This window comes from Bombina bombina, chromosome 10 (genome assembly GCF_027579735.1).
Source record: "Bombina bombina isolate aBomBom1 chromosome 10, aBomBom1.pri, whole genome shotgun sequence".
Taxonomy (NCBI): domain Eukaryota; kingdom Metazoa; phylum Chordata; class Amphibia; order Anura; family Bombinatoridae; genus Bombina; species Bombina bombina.
In genome coordinates this window covers 8097147-8116502 of record NC_069508.1, presented here as the reverse complement: position 1 = coordinate 8116502, position 19356 = coordinate 8097147, and the positions used below count along the sequence as shown (strand labels likewise).

Below are 19356 nucleotides of genomic sequence, written 5' to 3'. Positions count from 1 at the left end.
GACCCCTCTACAGTAAATTATTTGTCTCTATAGACTGTCATGTGACTCCTCTACAGTAAATTATCTGTCTCTATGGATTGTCATGTGACCCCACTACAGTAAATTATTTGTCTCTATAGACTGTCATGTGACCCCCTCTACAGTAAATGATTTGTCTCTATAGACTGTCATGTGACCCCTCTACAGTAAATTATTTGTCCCCATAGACTGTCATGTGACCCCTCTACAGTAAATTATTTGTTACTATAGACTGTCATGTAACCCCTCTACAGTAAATTATTTGTCTCTATAAACTGTCATGTGACCCCTCTACAGTAAATTATTTGTCTCTATAGACTGTCATGTGACCCCTCTACAGTAAATTATTTGTCCCCATAGACTGTCATGTGACCCCTCTGCAGTAAATGATTTGGCTCTATAGATTGTCATGTGACCCCTCTACAGTAAATTATTTGTCTCTATAGATCGTCATGTGACCCCTCTACAGTAAATTATTTGTCTCTATAGACTGTCATGTGACCCCTCAACAGTAAATTATTTGTCTCTATAGACTGTCATGTAACCCCTCTACAGTAAATGATTTGTCTCTATAGACTGTCATGTGACCCCTCTACAGTAAATTATTTGTCTCTATAGACTGTCATGTGACCCCCTCTACAGTAAATTATTTGTCTGTATAGACTGTCATGTGACCCCTCTACAGTAAATTATTTGTTACTATAGACTGTCATGTGACCCCTCTACAGTAAATGATTTGTCTCTATAGACTGTCATGTGACCCCTCTACAGTAAATTATTTGTCTCTATAGATTGTCATGTGACCCCTCTACAGTAAATTATTTGTCTCTATAGACTGTCATGTGACCCCTCTACAGTAAATGATTTGTCTCTATAGACTGTCATGTGACCCCTCTACAGTAAATTATTTGTCTCTATAGACTGTCATGTGACCCCTCTACAGTAAATTATTTGTTACTATAGACTGTCATGTAACCCCTCTACAGTAAATTATTTGTCTCTATAGACTGTCATGTGACCCCTCTACAGTAAATTATTTGTCTCTATAGACTGTCATGTGACCCCTCTACAGTAAATTATTTGTCTCTATAGACTGTCATGTGACCCCTCTACAGTAAATTATTTGTCTCTATAGACTGTCATGTAACCCCTCTACAGTAAATTATTTGTCTCTATAGACTGTCATGTGACCCCCTCTACAGTAAATTATTTGTTACTATAGATCGTCATGTGACCCCTCTACAGTAAATTATCTGTCTCTATGGATTGTCATGTGACCCCACTACAGTAACTTATTTGTCTCTATAGATCGTCATGTGACCCCTCTACAGTAAATTATTTGTCCCTATAGACTGTCATGTGACCCCTCTACAGTAAATGATTTGTCCCCATAGACTGTCATGTGACCCCCTCTACTGTAAATGATTTGTCTCTATAGACTGTCATGTGACCCCTCTACAGTAAATTATTTGTCTCTATAGACTGTCATGTGACCCCTCTACAGTAAATTATTTGTTACTATAGACTGTCATGTGACCCCTCTACAGTAAATTATTTGTCTCTATAGACTGTCATGTGACCCCTCTACAGTAAATTATTTGTTTCTATAGACTGTCATGTGACCCCTCTACAGTAAATTATTTGTCTCTATAGACTGTCATGTGACCCCTCTACAGTAAATTATTTGTCTCTATAGACTGTCATGTGACCCCTCTACAGTAAATTATTTGTCTCTATAGACTGTCATGTGACCCCTCTACAGTAAATTATTTGTTTCTATAGATTGTCATGTGACCCCTCTACAGTAAATTATTTGTCTCTATAGACTGTCATGTGACCCCTCTACAGTAAATTATTTGTCTCTATAGACTGTCATGTGACCCCTCTACAGTAAATTATTTGTCTCTATAGACTGTCATGTAACCCCTCTACAGTAAATGATTTGTCTCTATAGACTGTCATGTAACCCCTCTACAGTAAATGATTTGTCTCTATAGACTGTCATGTGACCCCCTCTACAGTAAATGATTTGTCTCTATAGACTGTCATGTGACCCCTCTACAGTAAATTATTTGTCTCTATAGACTGTCATGTGACCCCTCTACAGTAAATTATTTGTCTCTATAGATCGTCATGTGACCCCTCTACTGTAAATTATTTGTCTCTATAGATCGTCATGTGACCCCTCTACAGTAAATTATTTGTCTCTATAGATTGTCATGTGACCCCTCTACTGTAAATTATTTGTCTCTATAGACTGTCATGTGACCCCTCTACAGTAAATGATTTGCCTCTATAGATCGTCATGTGACCCCTCTACAGTAAATTATGTGTCTCTATAGATCGTCATGTGACCCCCTCTACAGTAAATTATTTGTCTCTATAGACTGTCATGTGACCCCTCTACAGTAAATTATTTGTCTCTATAGACTGTCATGTGACCCCTCTACAGTAAATTATTTGTCTCTATAGACTGTCATGTGACCCCTCTACTGTAAATTATTTGTCTCTATAGACTGTCATGTGACCCCTCTACAGTAAATTATTTGTCTCTATAGACTGTCATGTGACCCCTCTACAGTAAATTATTTGTCCCCATAGACTGTCATGTGACCCCTCTGCAGTAAATTATTTGTCTCTATAGACTGTCATGTGACCCCTCTACAGTAAATTATTTGTCTCTATAGACTGTCATGTGACCCCTCTACAGTAAATTATTTGTCTCTATAGATTGTCATGTGACCCCTCTACAGTAAATTATTTGTCTCTATAGACTGTCATGTGACCCCACTACAGTAAATTATTTGTCTCTATAGACTGTCATGTGACCCCTCTACAGTAAATTATTTGTCCCCATAGACTGTCATGTGACCCCACTACAGTAAATTATTTGTCTCTATAGACTGTCATGTGACCCCTCTACAGTAAATTATTTGTCCCTATAGACTGTCATGTGACCCCTCTACAGTAAATTATTTGTTACTATAGACTGTCATGTGACCCCTCTACAGTAAATTATTTGTCTCTATAGACTGTCATGTGACCCCTCTACAGTAAATTATTTGTCTCTATAGACTGTCATGTGACCCCTCTACAGTAAATTATTTGTCTCTATAGACTGTCATGTGACCCCTCTACAGTAAATTATTTGTCTCTATAGACTGTCATGTGACCCCTCTACAGTAAATTATTTGTCTCTATAGACTGTCATGTGACCCCTCTACAGTAAATTATTTGTTTCTATAGATTGTCATGTGACCCCTCTACAGTAAATTATTTGTCTCTATAGACTGTCATGTGACCCCTCTACAGTAAATTATTTGTCTCTATAGACTGTCATGTGACCCCTCTACAGTAAATTATTTGTCTCTATAGACTGTCATGTAACCCCTCTACAGTAAATGATTTGTCTCTATAGACTGTCATGTAACCCCTCTACAGTAAATGATTTGTCTCTATAGACTGTCATGTGACCCCCTCTACAGTAAATGATTTGTCTCTATAGACTGTCATGTGACCCCTCTACAGTAAATTATTTGTCTCTATAGACTGTCATGTGACCCCTCTACAGTAAATTATTTGTCTCTATAGATCGTCATGTGACCCCTCTACTGTAAATTATTTGTCTCTATAGATCGTCATGTGACCCCTCTACAGTAAATTATTTGTCTCTATAGATCGTCATGTGACCCCTCTACTGTAAATTATTTGTCTCTATAGACTGTCATGTGACCCCTCTACAGTAAATGATTTGCCTCTATAGATCGTCATGTGACCCCTCTACAGTAAATTATGTGTCTCTATAGATCGTCATGTGACCCCCTCTACAGTAAATTATTTGTCTCTATAGACTGTCATGTGACCCCTCTACAGTAAATTATTTGTCTCTATAGACTGTCATGTGACCCCTCTACAGTAAATTATTTGTCTCTATAGACTGTCATGTGACCCCTCTACTGTAAATTATTTGTCTCTATAGACTGTCATGTGACCCCTCTACAGTAAATTATTTGTCTCTATAGACTGTCATGTGACCCCTCTACAGTAAATTATTTGTCCCCATAGACTGTCATGTGACCCCTCTGCAGTAAATTATTTGTCTCTATAGACTGTCATGTGACCCCTCTACAGTAAATTATTTGTCTCTATAGACTGTCATGTGACCCCTCTACAGTAAATTATTTGTCTCTATAGACTGTCATGTGACCCCTCTACAGTAAATTATTTGTCTCTATAGACTGTCATGTGACCCCTCTACAGTAAATTATTTGTCTCTATAGATTGTCATGTGACCCCTCTACAGTAAATTATTTGTCCCCATAGACTGTCATGTGACCCCACTACAGTAAATTATTTGTCTCTATAGACTGTCATGTGACCCCTCTACAGTAAATTATTTGTCCCCATAGACTGTCATGTGACCCCACTACAGTAAATTATTTGTCTCTATAGACTGTCATGTGACCCCTCTACAGTAAATTATTTGTCCCTATAGACTGTCATGTGACCCCTCTACAGTAAATTATTTGTTACTATAGACTGTCATGTGACCCCTCTACAGTAAATTATTTGTCTCTATAGACTGTCATGTGACCCCTCTACAGTAAATTATTTGTTTCTATAGACTGTCATGTGACCCCTCTACAGTAAATTATTTGTCTCTATAGACTGTCATGTGACCCCTCTACAGTAAATTATTTGTCTCTATAGACTGTCATGTGACCCCTCTACAGTAAATTATTTGTCTCTATAGAATGTCATGTGACCCCTCTACAGTAAATTATTTGTTTCTATAGATTGTCATGTGACCCCTCTACAGTAAATTATTTGTCTCTATAGACTGTCATGTGACCCCTCTACAGTAAATTATTTGTCTCTATAGACTGTCATGTAACCCCTCTACAGTAAATGATTTGTCTCTATAGACTGTCATGTAACCCCTCTACAGTAAATGATTTGTCTCTATAGACTGTCATGTGACCCCCTCTACAGTAAATGATTTGTCTCTATAGACTGTCATGTGACCCCTCTACAGTAAATTATTTGTCTCTATAGACTGTCATGTGACCCCTCTACAGTAAATTATTTGTCTCTATAGATCGTCATGTGACCCCTCTACTGTAAATTATTTGTCTCTATAGATCGTCATGTGACCCCTCTACAGTAAATTATTTGTCTCTATAGATCGTCATGTGACCCCTCTACTGTAAATTATTTGTCTCTATAGACTGTCATGTGACCCCTCTACAGTAAATGATTTGCCTCTATAGATCGTCATGTGACCCCTCTACAGTAAATTATGTGTCTCTATAGATCGTCATGTGACCCCCTCTACAGTAAATTATTTGTCTCTATAGACTGTCATGTGACCCCTCTACAGTAAATTATTTGTCTCTATAGACTGTCATGTGACCCCTCTACAGTAAATTATTTGTCTCTATAGACTGTCATGTGACCCCTCTACTGTAAATTATTTGTCTCTATAGACTGTCATGTGACCCCTCTACAGTAAATTATTTGTCTCTATAGACTGTCATGTGACCCCTCTACAGTAAATTATTTGTCCCCATAGACTGTCATGTGACCCCTCTGCAGTAAATTATTTGTCTCTATAGACTGTCATGTGACCCCTCTACAGTAAATTATTTGTCTCTATAGACTGTCATGTGACCCCTCTACAGTAAATTATTTGTCTCTATAGATTGTCATGTGACCCCTCTACAGTAAATTATTTGTCCCCATAGACTGTCATGTGACCCCACTACAGTAAATTATTTGTCTCTATAGACTGTCATGTGACCCCTCTACAGTAAATTATTTGTCCCTATAGACTGTCATGTGACCCCTCTACAGTAAATTATTTGTCCCTATAGACTGTCATGTGACCCCTCTACAGTAAATTATTTGTCCCCATAGACTGTCATGTGACCCCTCTGCAGTAAATTATTTGTCTCTATAGACTGTCATGTGACCCCTCTACAGTAAATTATTTGTCTCTATAGATCGTCATGTGACCCCCTCTACAGTAAATTATTTGTCTCTATAGACTGTCATGTGACCCCTCTACAGTAAATTATTTGTCTCTATAGACTGTCATGTGACCCCTCTACAGTAAATTATTTGTCTCTATAGACTGTCATGTGACCCCTCTACAGTAAATTATTTGTCTCTATAGACTGTCATGTGACCCCTCTACAGTAAATTGTTTGTCTGTATAGACTGTCATGTAACCCCTCTACAGTAAATTATTTGTCTCTATAGATCGTCATGTGACCCCTCTACTGTAAATTATTTGCCTCTATAGATCGTCATGTGACCCCTCTACAGTAAATGATTTGTTACTATAGACTGTCATGTGACCCCTCTACAGTAAATTATTTGTCTCTATAGATCGTCATGTGACCCCTCTACAGTAAATGATTGGTCTCTATAGATTGTCATGTGACCCCTCTACAGTAAATTATTTGTCTCTATAGATCGTCATGTGACCCCTCTACTGTAAATTATTTGCCTCTATAGATCGTCATGTGACCCCTCTACAGTAAATTATTTGCCTCTATAGATCGTCATGTGACCCCTCTGCAGTAAATTATTTGTCTCTATAGACTGTCATGTAACCCCTCTACAGTAAATTATTTGTCTCTATAGACTGTCATGTGACCCCTCTACAGTAAATTATTTGTCTCTATAGACTGTCATGTGATCCCTCTGCAGTAAATTATTTGTCTCTATAGACTGTCATGTGACCCCCTCTACAGTAAATTATTTGTCTCTATAGACTGTCATGTGACCCCTCTACAGTAAATTATTTGTCTCTATAGACTGTCATGTGACCCCTCTACAGTAAATTATTTGTCTCTATAGATCGTAATGTGACCCCTCTACAGTAAATTATTTGTCTCTATAGATCGTCATGTGACCCCTCTACAGTAAATTATTTGCCTCTATAGATCGTCATGTGACCCCTCTGCAGTAAATTATTTGTCTCTATAGACTGTCATGTGACCCCTCTGCAGTAAATTATTTGTCTCTATAGATCGTCATGTGACCCCTCTACAGTAAATTATGTGTCTCTATAGATCGTCATGTGACCCCTCTACAGTAAATGATTTGTCTCTATAGACTGTCATGTGACCCCCTCTACTGTAAATTGTTTGTCTCTATAGACTGTCATGTGACCCCTCTACAGTAAATGATTTGTCTCTATAGACTGTCATGTGACCCCCTCTACTGTAAATTGTTTGTCTCTATAGATTGTCATGTGACCCCTCTACAGTAAATTGTTTGTCTCTATAGACTGTCATGTGACCCCCTCTACAGTAAATTGTTTGTCTCTATAGACTGTCATGTGACCCCCTCTACAGTAAATTGTTTGTCTCTATAGATTGTCATGTGACCCCCTCTACAGTAAATTGTTTGTCTCTATAGACTGTCATGTGACCCCCTCTACAGTAAATTGTTTGTCTCTATAGATTGTCATGTGACCCCTCTACAGTAAATTGTTTGTCTCTATAGACTGTCATGTGACCCCCTCTACAGTAAATTATTTGTCTCTATAGACTGTCATGTGACCCCCTCTACAGTAAATTGTTTGTCTCTATAGACTTTTACGGGAATCCTGTACATTTTCTCATAGACCTGCATATTCTTTCCTTGGTTATTGTGTAGTCTTTATTAGATACAGCTGCCTCAGTTAATTTACCCACTGTTAAAATGCTTTTGTTTATTTTGAATTTCAGGGACCTCAAGGACCACAGGGCCCAGTTGGGTTCCCAGGACCAAAGGGTCCCCCTGTAAGTATATGATCTCTTGTAGCACAGGCTTATACTGTAGATATGTATTTGTAGCTCACTGGGAGTCTAACCATTGTCTTTGTCTTTCAGGGACCTCCTGGAAAGGATGGGTTGCCCGGCCACCCTGGTCAGCGTGGAGAGACAGTAAGTTTTGATGCCCATCACCCCCTGCAGCCACCCCACACTCGTCCCTCCTCCGAGAGTGGCTTTCCCCAAACACTCCTGGCCAGATAAGAGAAGATGCTCTGGCATTACAGGTTATGTTCCTTTACCTGGTCAGACCTGTTTATGGCAAGCTGCGCCCATTTATAGCTCGTGGGAGCAGGTGTCTGGTGGCTGTATTTGCCCCCACCATCTTACAAAGGGAGATTTAGCCAATCAGATGAGCTCATTGCACTGTGCAGGGCCCTTAGCCTTCATGTGCAGTTCTCTAAGCTCTCTGAATGGCTAATGTCATTCTTTCCTCTGAGAAGGAACCCCTCATAGCACTTACTGGTTGCTGCATTTGTTTTCATCATACAAATGTCCACACACACATACGTACATATCAATACATACACACACATGTACATATCATTACATACACACACATACGTACATATCAATACATACACACACATGTACATATCATTACATACACACACATACGTACATATCATTACATACACACACATGTACATATCATTACATACACACACATGTACATATCACTACATACACACACACATACATATCATTACATACACACACATGTACATATCATTAGATACACACACATGTACATATCATTACATACACACACATACATATCATTACATACACACACATACATATCATTACATACACACACATGTACATATCATTACATACACACACATAAGTACATATCATTACATACACACACATACGTACATATCATTACATACACACACATGTACATATCATTACATACACACACATACGTACATATCATTACATACACACACATACGTACATATCATTACATACACACACATATGTACATATCATTACATACACACACATGTACATATCATTACATACACACACATGTACATATCATTACATACACACACATACATATCATTACATACACACACATGTACATATCATTACATACACACACATACATATCATTACATACACACACATGTACATATCATTACATACACACACACCTACATATCATTACATACACACACATGTACATATCATTACATACACACACATGCACATATCATTTCATTACATACACACACATGTACATATCATTACATACACACACATGTACATATCATTAGATACACACACATGTACATATCATTACATACACACACATAAGTACATATCATTACATACACACACATACGTACATATCATTACATACACACACATGTACATATCATTACATACACACACATACGTACATATCATTACATACACACACATACGTACATATCATTACATACACACACATATGTACATATCATTACATACACACACATGTACATATCATTACATACACACACATGTACATATCATTACATACACACACATACATATCATTACATACACACACATACATATCATTACATACACACACATGTACATATCATTACATACACACACATACATATCATTACATACACACACATGTACATATCATTACATACACACACACCTACATATCATTACATACACACACATGTACATATCATTACATACACACACATGCACATATCATTTCATTACATACACACACATGTACATATCATTACATACACACACATGTACATATCATTACATACACACACATGTAAGCACATACACATCTTTACACACACATGTACAAGTCTACTCATAACCACACATTTACATACATGTACCTGTCCACATATACACCCAGGTACATATATCCACATGTGCATATCATTACATACACACACATCTACATATCATTACATACACACATGCACATATCATTACATGCACACATGTACATATCATTACATACACACACGTGTACATATCATTACATACACACACATGTACATATAATACATACACACATGTACATATCATTACATACACACACATGTACATATAATTACATACACACATATATACATATCATTACATACACACACATGTACATATCATTACATACACACACATGTACATATCATTACATACACACACATGTAAACACATACACATCTATGCACACACATGTACATATAATACATACACACATGTACATATCATTACATACACACACATGTACATATAATTACATACACACATATATACATATCATTACATACACACACATGTACATATCATTACATACACACACATGTAAACACATACACATCTATGCACACACATGTACAAGTCCACTCATAACCACGCATTTACATACATGTGCCTGTCCACACATACACCCAGGTACATACATCCACATGTGCACACACATGTATATGCACATATACATGTATACACATGCACACATCCATACACATTAACACACATGTCTGCATATACACACATATGTATACAAAAGCATACAAACAAACACTCATGCACACACATGTATACATGTGCACATATAAACACATGTACACACAAGCACACTTATGTACACACATACACATATATACATGTGCACATACACACACATTAACATATATGTCACGCATACAAAATCACACACACACACGTACACACATGTATGTATACATGTGCACACTGCACAGATACATACAAATGTACATACACCTATGTACAAACATACATATATGTATGTATATATAGTATATACACCGATTCACACACATACTGTATAAACACATATAAATACATACACAACTCACACTTACATGCTGAGACTGATTACCATTTAGCTCACATGATACAACGATATTTATAACATGTAATTACCCCAGGTCACAATATACAGTTCCCAGTATTACTAGGGTTGCCACCGTAGCCAGGTTTTTCTGGACAGTTATGAGTTATACATGTTGCAGGGTGCACAGAAGGGAACATGCATTGTGCACCTGGACACCACATGAATAGTGACCCTGAACAGCACTATACATGTTCCTCCTTGCACACTCTGCAGCATGTGTAACTCATAAGTGTCCAGGAATACATGGACTAGGCGGCAACATTACACACGAGTGGCACAATATAATGCGCTCTGCACACCCCAAGTCCCCCCAGCTGCAGCTCACACACCTGTATCTACTCTCAGATAATTATTCGCTTCTCATGTACATTCTGCCTGTGCTGCTTAAAACCTGAGATTTCCTACTAGGTGCACTGCACGTTAATCACTGCTTTGCTCCTGCAGAGACTGCGCGCCATTCTTACTGTAATATATTCATTCAGCTTTCCCAGCTCAGAACTCCAAGTACAATTCCCATATTACCCTACAGAGCTGATCTCCTTCGTTCAGCAACCTCACACGAGTCAGCTCACTAGGGTAACATGAGAATTGTACAGATTTGTTACATTACTCAGTGACTTTAGACTCACAATCTGTAAGATTAAGGAATCGAGGGGCAGTGATCCCTTTTTCATTAGCCTCAGTAATGGTCATAGTGATTGTGAGTCAGACAGAAACTGTTATCAGCTATTTGTAGAGATTGTTGTGCTTCCCTGACAGATCAGTAAAGTCGCGTTAGCACCAGGCGATATATGTATATAATATAGGAATATAGTACAGTGATGGCAAATCCTCACACTGATGATACTTTGTTAAATTGAATAAATAAGTATATCAAGTGTAAATATGTTTATAATATAATAGTGGTCAAGTCAATTCCTTAAAGGGTCAACACCAGAATTTCTGTTGTTTAAAAATAAATTGAATCCCTTTATTACCCATTCCCCAGTTTTGCACAACCAACACAGTTATATTAATATACTTTTTACCTCTGTGATTACCTTGTATCTAAGCCTCTGCAGACTGCCCCTTATCTCAGTTATATTAATATACTTTTTACCTCTGTGATTACCTTGTATCTAAGCCTCTGCAGACTGCCCCTTATCTCAGTTATATTAATATACTTTTTACCTCTGTGATTACCTTGTATCTAAGCCTCTGCAGACTGCCCCTTATCTCAGTTATATTAATATACTTTTTACGTCTGTGATTACCTTGTATCTAAGCCTCTGCAGACTTCCCCCTTATTTCAGTTCTTTTGACAGATTTGTATTTTAGCCAATCAGTGCCCTCTCATAAGTAACTCCACGGGCATGAGCACAATGGTATCTATATGGCGCACATGAACTAACGCCCTCTATCTGTGAAAAAATGTCAAATCCATTCAGATAAGAGGTGGCCTTCAAGGGGTTAGAAATTAGCATATGAGCCTACCTAGGTTTAGTGGTCAACTAAGAATATCAAGAGAAAAAAGCACATTTGATGATAAAAGTAAATTGGAAAGTTGTTTAAAATTGCATGCCCTATTTGAATCATGAAAGTTTATTTTGAACTTGACTGTCCCTTTAAACAGTTTTAAATATAAATTCCCTTTGTGAAAGTTAATATAAACCTTTGATGAGTTGTGTTATTATACAGTTCAAAAAGCATTAGACCTAGGAAAGTTGTTATATAGAAATCAAATGGTTAATGTTTGCATATGATATTGACCTACAATTGGTTCTCATTTTTATATTTCGTGTTACCATAAAAAACCTTCTTTACAGCCATGCAGTGTAATATGTGTATTAGCGTTACTCACTATTACCCAGAACAAATAGTGAAACTAGCAATTTATTACAGACATTCTAGAGGAATCTAGCGGGACACTAAATGACAACAAAATTATTATTATAATTGTGAATCCAGATGAGGTTGAGAGCTCCTGTGATATAATTATGATTTCTATCTGCGCGAAAAGCCTTGGTAGACGGTGACCTCTTGTGTCATTCTGTAATGCGCATCAGCAGGAGAGCGAGGAGATAATTGCAGTATTATATACACACCCTGTATGTGGTAATGAAAGCTATTCTCCCGCTGCCTGCTGGGAGACTCTTTGTGTCATTTCTTGTCACCAGCGTACTGACAAATGCTTGTCACATTGTCTCTGCTGTACCCATTTTACAAACCTATTTGATTGCTTTTCTAATCCCGAAGCTGCACTGTCCGCAGATATCGCAGTGCATTTGTTAATGATTCCTCCTGTGCAACTATAACCTGTTATTTACACACTAAATGCTTTTATTTATCTTTGTTTAACCCCTTCACATCAAGCTGCACCATGCAGAAGGGGTTAATGCAGCTTGGCACAAGCTAGATGCGCTTCAGCTTGCTTGTGCACACTTTAACTGTTGGAGACGTGGTAAGTACAGGAGACATTCAAATGCTTTGTAGTACAAATAGCAAAGTACACGATAATAGTAATTAGTGAATACTCACAACACACAGTATACAAAGTCTGGCATAGGCTGGTCTGGGTCACAGATAACGCACCTCACGGAATTACTCACATTATAGATGTTCTGTCCTTTATGTGGACAAAGTTATTACTATTATTACTTCACCTCTACTCCGGCCAGACTCGTACTCCTTGTTATACCTGGTATCGTTGCCAACCACTCTGTCTGCTTTGTAGGGATTCCAAGGCAAGACAGGTCCTCCAGGACCAGGAGGTGTAGTGGGTCCTCAGGTAAGTTTCTTCTTACTGCCCAATCTCTCATCTTCTTGATTTCTTATCTGTTCTACTCATGTTATTCTAAGGCTCTTCTCTTCCTCCTGCTGTCATCCTATCAGTTGTCTCCTGCTATTGCCCCACTCGGTTGTCTCTTGCTATTGCTCCTCTCTGTTGTCTCCTAAAAATTGCCCCTCTCTGTATTTCTCTTTATCCATCTAAGCTCTATCTCCATCCTCTCAAATGTCTCTCCCTTGCTTGCCCAATCTTATTTTCTTCATGATCCCACTCTCTTGTCTGTCCCTTGAAGTTCCTATATCTTTTTCCTCTCCCTCCCATTACCTCTTCTTGTCCATCATAATCCCTTCGCCTTGATCTGTCTATAAGCTATTATCTTTCTAATCAGTATTTGCTTTCCTTTGCTTAGATCCTCCTTTGTCATCTCAGCTTATTTGCTATGTCTCTGTCCGTCATGATGCACCCCTGCTCATTATATCTCATACCTAACTAGCTTTCAGTCATATTGTACATTCCTCCTGTGTCAGTATTTCCTCTCTCTCTCATTGGCTTATGCACCTACATATACATACATCTCATTTCTCTTAATTCTCTATCCTGGGTTCATCGCTGTCTTTTACTTTTCTCTCCCTTGTGTTCCATGTAACCCATCTGTGTACCCTTATTCCAACCCCTTTCTTTAAACCAAATCAACTTCCCCTCTTTACCTCTTCACCCTGTCCTCAAAATCCTTTGTCTTCCTGTTTCTCATTAATCCATCTGTAATAAATTAGACATTCTACTTCAACCATTCCCTTTAAGCCATTCATTGTTAGACCTCCCCATTCCTTCATTTCTATTCAATTCCTCATATCATTTTGTAGCCGCCTTGACCTCTTTTTCTCAACTTCATCTTCCCTGGTGCTCATCACTGTATCCTTAACCTTTCATTCCCCATGTATCTGATTTGTCTATCATTTTCAACCAGATCATATAAAAGAGACTGTCTTGTTGTATGTAAATATTTATCAGCAGTTCGTCTCACTCTTTAGCTGTTCATCCTGCTCTTTAGCTGTTCATCCCTCCACTAAAATGTATTTTTCCTCTACTCTTATTCTCACATCCTTTACTCACCTCCCTCATGTCAGATCTTGTTTTCGCCATTTCTCTGTTCTCCTATTAAGCACATCTTCTGACCCATTTGTGTCTATTGTGTGACCCACCTCGGCTTTCCTTCTTTTTTTCATGATATTCCTCTTCTTGATTTCCTCTGCATCTGACATGTGCAATGTCTTCTGCTTTATATATATCTTTACAGTTAATTTCCCTCCGCTCCACTTACTCTTATTCCCTTGTCATTCACATTTAATTATCACACCTTGACTTGACTTTTTCTTTTCTTCAGGGTCCTACTGGAGAAACTGGTCCAATTGGAGAAAGAGGTCACCCTGGTCCTCCTGGACCACCTGGAGAGCAAGGTTTGCCTGGGGCAGCAGGAAAGGAAGGTGCTAAGGTTAGTATGTGATAGGGCAGCTTAAATGTGTAGAGTGAAGACTGAAATACAGTGTTCTGTGTTAAATAAAGATGAATCCCTCTTGTTTACCTTATATCAGAACGTCAGCTCAGTAATAAAAGTTCTCTAATGTCAATTGTACAAGTGATTTATTGTGACATTGAGTCTAACATTACAAATCTCATGTGGTTTTGTGTTTAATGTTCTTAGGACACACATGTTACACTGCTGTAGTTATTCTGATCTGTCATCTAATGTTTTTAAACCAAATACAAAGATTAACATCTTTACTTTCCAAAAGGGAGATCCAGGCCCCCAGGGTGTTGCTGGTAAAGATGGTCCCCCAGGTCTGCGTGGGTTCCCCGGAGAGAGAGGTCTTCCTGGTGCCCAGGTAAGAATTTAATCAGAACATGAAGACTAAATAACTGAGCCAGTTTGTGTGTTCATGTTTTCTCACACTTCAGAGATCTTACTGCATAGAGCCTAAATTTACAGCACATTGATAAGGTGACCCCAACAACCAAACTAGTGAAATCAGGAAGCTTCTGTATAAAAGAGGCTAATACCAGACATAACTCTCATTCTGTGCTCTACTGATCCAAATGGCTCCTTATCATGGCTTAGTCACTTATGTGCTTCAGATAACACTTGTATCTGAAAGATCTAACCTCTCCCATATAAGTTGGTGTACTCTTATTGCTATGACTTTAACTTTGTATTTATTTATGTCATTTATTTTTTAGGGACCTTCAGGTTTGAAGGGAGGAGAAGGACCTCAAGGCCCATCTGGTCCAGTTGTAAGTACCATTATACCTTCCTATGGAAATTACAAATTAGCATTACAATAGAAAGAGCCACTGTAATATTAGGACCTTCTGTCTCCAGGTGCCCATTGTATTTTACCCAGGCACAGTAAGCAATAAACTAAGGACTGTGTTTCAGAGAGCTCCTGTGTTTACCCTTTTGATAACAATATTACTGTATCAACTACTTTGCCAGTATATAATACTGTAGGAAACCTTGCATTGCTCCTCCACCTGCTCATTCACATGTATGTTACCTTTCTATACTGCAGGGTTCTGCTGGAGAGAGAGGAGCAGCGGGCACTGCTGGGCCAATCGGTTTACCAGGAAGACCAGGTCCTCAGGGACCACCTGGACCAGCAGGAGAAAAGGGAGCTCCAGTAAGTGTCACAAATGGATAATGAAACCAAATGGAATCAGTGGCACTGTGTGAGAAAACATATACAGAAAAGATGTTGCATCAGATTAATGAGTGTGGGTTACTTATGTGACACTACACAGATAGGAGACTAAATTAAACAACCAGAGGAGTTCTGCAGACCGGCATTTGGGTCTAGATGAATGTTAATAAACCTCTGAAAGTCTTTCAAATATACAGTAAAGTTGTAAAATTGATTTTGTTGTGTGAAATTTTATGGGATGCACCAAACTTTAAAGTCAAGGAAGAGGAGATAACGGGTAATCCCCATGTTGTGATTTAGTGCCAGATCAGAGTCTGTACCCTAATGTCATCTGTGTGATGGCAGACCATGTTAACTAGGGATCTAATAGGAAAAAATAATCTCACAGCATTAGCAACTAGGAGCAAGTTCTACTTGTTTTTTCTGTAGAGGAAGAATTATTAACAGTGCAGCATGCGGTTATTTGCCTTAGACAAGATATAGTTGTCACATGTCACCAGCCCATTTAACATTATGTTTAAATTCAAGAGTGGAAAACAAGATGTAGGATCAGGAAGTTTATGCGTTCTTACCTCTCCAGTGAATCGAGCCCACTGTTCTACATGTTCAATATATAATGTTAATTTATTATATCCCATAGGGAGAAAAAGGTCCTCAGGGTCCAGCTGGAAGAGATGGAGTACAAGGTCCTGTGGGATTACCTGGGCCTGCTGGGCCTCAGGGACAGCCTGGTGAAGATGGTGACAAGGTAAATGTTGAGTTTCTTAGTCTGTATAACAGGAGCCATAGGGGCCTATTTATCAAAGCGTCAACTGAAAATACGCTGGAATAATTGTTGTGAAATTGATCCGCCGTAGTTATCAAAGCGTCAAGATCGGCAAATGTTGAAATTTGTGACAAAAATACGATCCCGGGATCTCAATCCGACACAGATCGATGCAAGTTGAAAACCCGTGGTATTCAAGTGAAATCGTGTTCATTCGCCCTCCTATTCGACACTATTTGAAGCTCTCACAAAGTTATCAAAAATTTTACATTTACGCTTGCGTCTTTTCCCACGCAGCGTACCTAGTTTTCAACCCACCACCCTTGAGGTCGCGGATGCCATAGAACTCAATAGGAGTCTGAAAACACAGAAAGCTTATGTTTGATGCTACAAGAGAATGAAGTATATTACATAATAAAAGTAAATTAGAAACTTTATTAAAATTGTATACCCTTTCTAAATCAAACAATATTATTGCTACACATTTGGTGCACTAGTAGATATAGGGATGAAAATGAAATAAATACATTACTACTTATGGATTATGCTTCAAATTTGTCTGTCATTACAAAGCAAGGGGACAATGTTATTTCTACATATTTGGTGCAAAGTTTTGCCCCAAACTTGTTGCACTAATAGATATAGAGATAAAAATAGAATAAATACACAACATAATATAGCTAACTTTCTTTTTATTTTTTAGAAAGATCTATGTGTACCATGTTTAAGCCATGTAATACAAGTCCCACTCTCCACTTTGCGCCATATTTGACTCCACACTATTCGCACCAATTATGACGCAAACTCCTAAATAACCCACACACTAGTGAATTTTTCCACCACTTTCGATTGGAATATGCATAATAACATGATTTAGGACATCACCCAATCTGATTCAAATACACATTATATACTATCACTAGCGAATCAAATTGCTCGATACTTGTGTCATTGATCACTCATCAGAAATTGTAAGTGCCATTTATTACATTGTGTATTATACTTTGAAAGTATGTATATGTGAAATTATTAAAGATAAACATTGATGCTGACATTAGGACACACAGTGTAATATTTTAGACAAGGATTTTAAAATTCGAACTGATGTTTGATTCAATAGAATCTTAAGCTGATAGCTCAAAGGGATAGCCCACCTAACATTAAACTGTCATTATTCAGATACAGCAGAACTTAAAATCACCTCTTTACTGGCATGGTATTTTCAGTGTATTTCTTCCTTCTCTTGAATTTCTTTTTCAGTAAGAAATGTCATCTTATATGCCAGCCCATTTTATAATACCTGTGTAGGGGTGGTTTTTAAAACTAGATTGCAATCAGGAGGGGTTAGACAGGTGCAGAGAGAAAACTGACCCAGCTCTTAAAGGGACAGGAAACCCCAAAATATTCTTACTTGATTTGGATAGAACATACAATTTTAAACAACTTTAAAATTTACGTATATTATCTAATTTGCTTAATTATCTTGTTATCCTTTGCTGAAGGAACAGCATTGCACTATTGGCAGCTAGCTGAACACATCTATGTAGCCAATCACAAGAGACAAATGTGTGCAGGCACCAATTAGCAGCTAACTCCCACTAGTGTAGGCTATGTGCGTATTCTTTTCCAACAAGGGATACCAAGAGAACAAAGCACATTTGAGAATAGAAGTGTGTTTTAATATGACATGCTCTATCTGAATCATGCAACTTAAATGTTTACTTTCCTATCCCTTTAAAATATCCATTGATTGCAAATAAATACATATGATACCCTGATTACGTTATATTCACTCTTATTCCTGCTCAGAATAATAATAAATTTACAATATATACATATGATACCCTGATTACGTTATATTAGCACTTATTCCTGCTTAGAATAATAATACATTTACACTATATACATATGATACTCTGATTACATTATATTAGCACTTATTCCTGCTCAGAATAATAATACATTTACACTATATACATATGATACTCTGATTACGTTATATTAGCACTTATTCCTGCTCAGAATAATAATACATTTACACTATATACATATAGTGGTATAAATAAACACAGAGATATGACAGACAACAGAATAATAATACATTTACACTATAGACATACAGTGGTATAAATAAACACAGAGATATGCCAGACAACAGACTAATAATACAGTTACACTATATACATATAGAGGTATAAATAAACACAGAGATATGACAGACAGCAGAATAATAATACTGTTACACTATATACATATAGAGGTATAAATAAACACAGAGATATGACAGACAACAGAATAATAATACAGTTACACTATATATATATAGAGGTATAAATAAACACAGAGATATGACAGACAGCAGAATAATAATACTGTTACACTATATA

At 37.6% G+C, this 19356-nt stretch overlaps 1 protein-coding gene across 6 annotated transcripts in view; it reads left to right on the top strand.

Annotated features, from left to right (window-relative positions):
- The window catches only part of LOC128641190 (collagen alpha-1(XI) chain-like), a 222453-nt gene extending 204942 nt beyond the window's left edge, over window positions 1-17511 (top strand). For all 6 annotated transcript variants that reach the window (XM_053693756.1, XM_053693757.1, XM_053693754.1 and 3 more), the window contains 8 exons: window positions 7758-7811; window positions 7902-7955; window positions 13454-13507; window positions 14892-14999; window positions 15301-15390; window positions 15743-15796; window positions 16075-16182; window positions 16844-17511. In XM_053693756.1, coding sequence (XP_053549731.1) covers window positions 7758-7811; window positions 7902-7955; window positions 13454-13507; window positions 14892-14999; window positions 15301-15390; window positions 15743-15796; window positions 16075-16182; window positions 16844-17035 — 714 coding nt within the window. In that variant the 3' untranslated portion in view covers window positions 17036-17511. The remainder of the gene's footprint in view (window positions 1-7757; window positions 7812-7901; window positions 7956-13453; window positions 13508-14891; window positions 15000-15300; window positions 15391-15742; window positions 15797-16074; window positions 16183-16843) is intronic.
- The last annotated feature ends 1845 nt before the right edge of the window (window positions 17512-19356 follow it).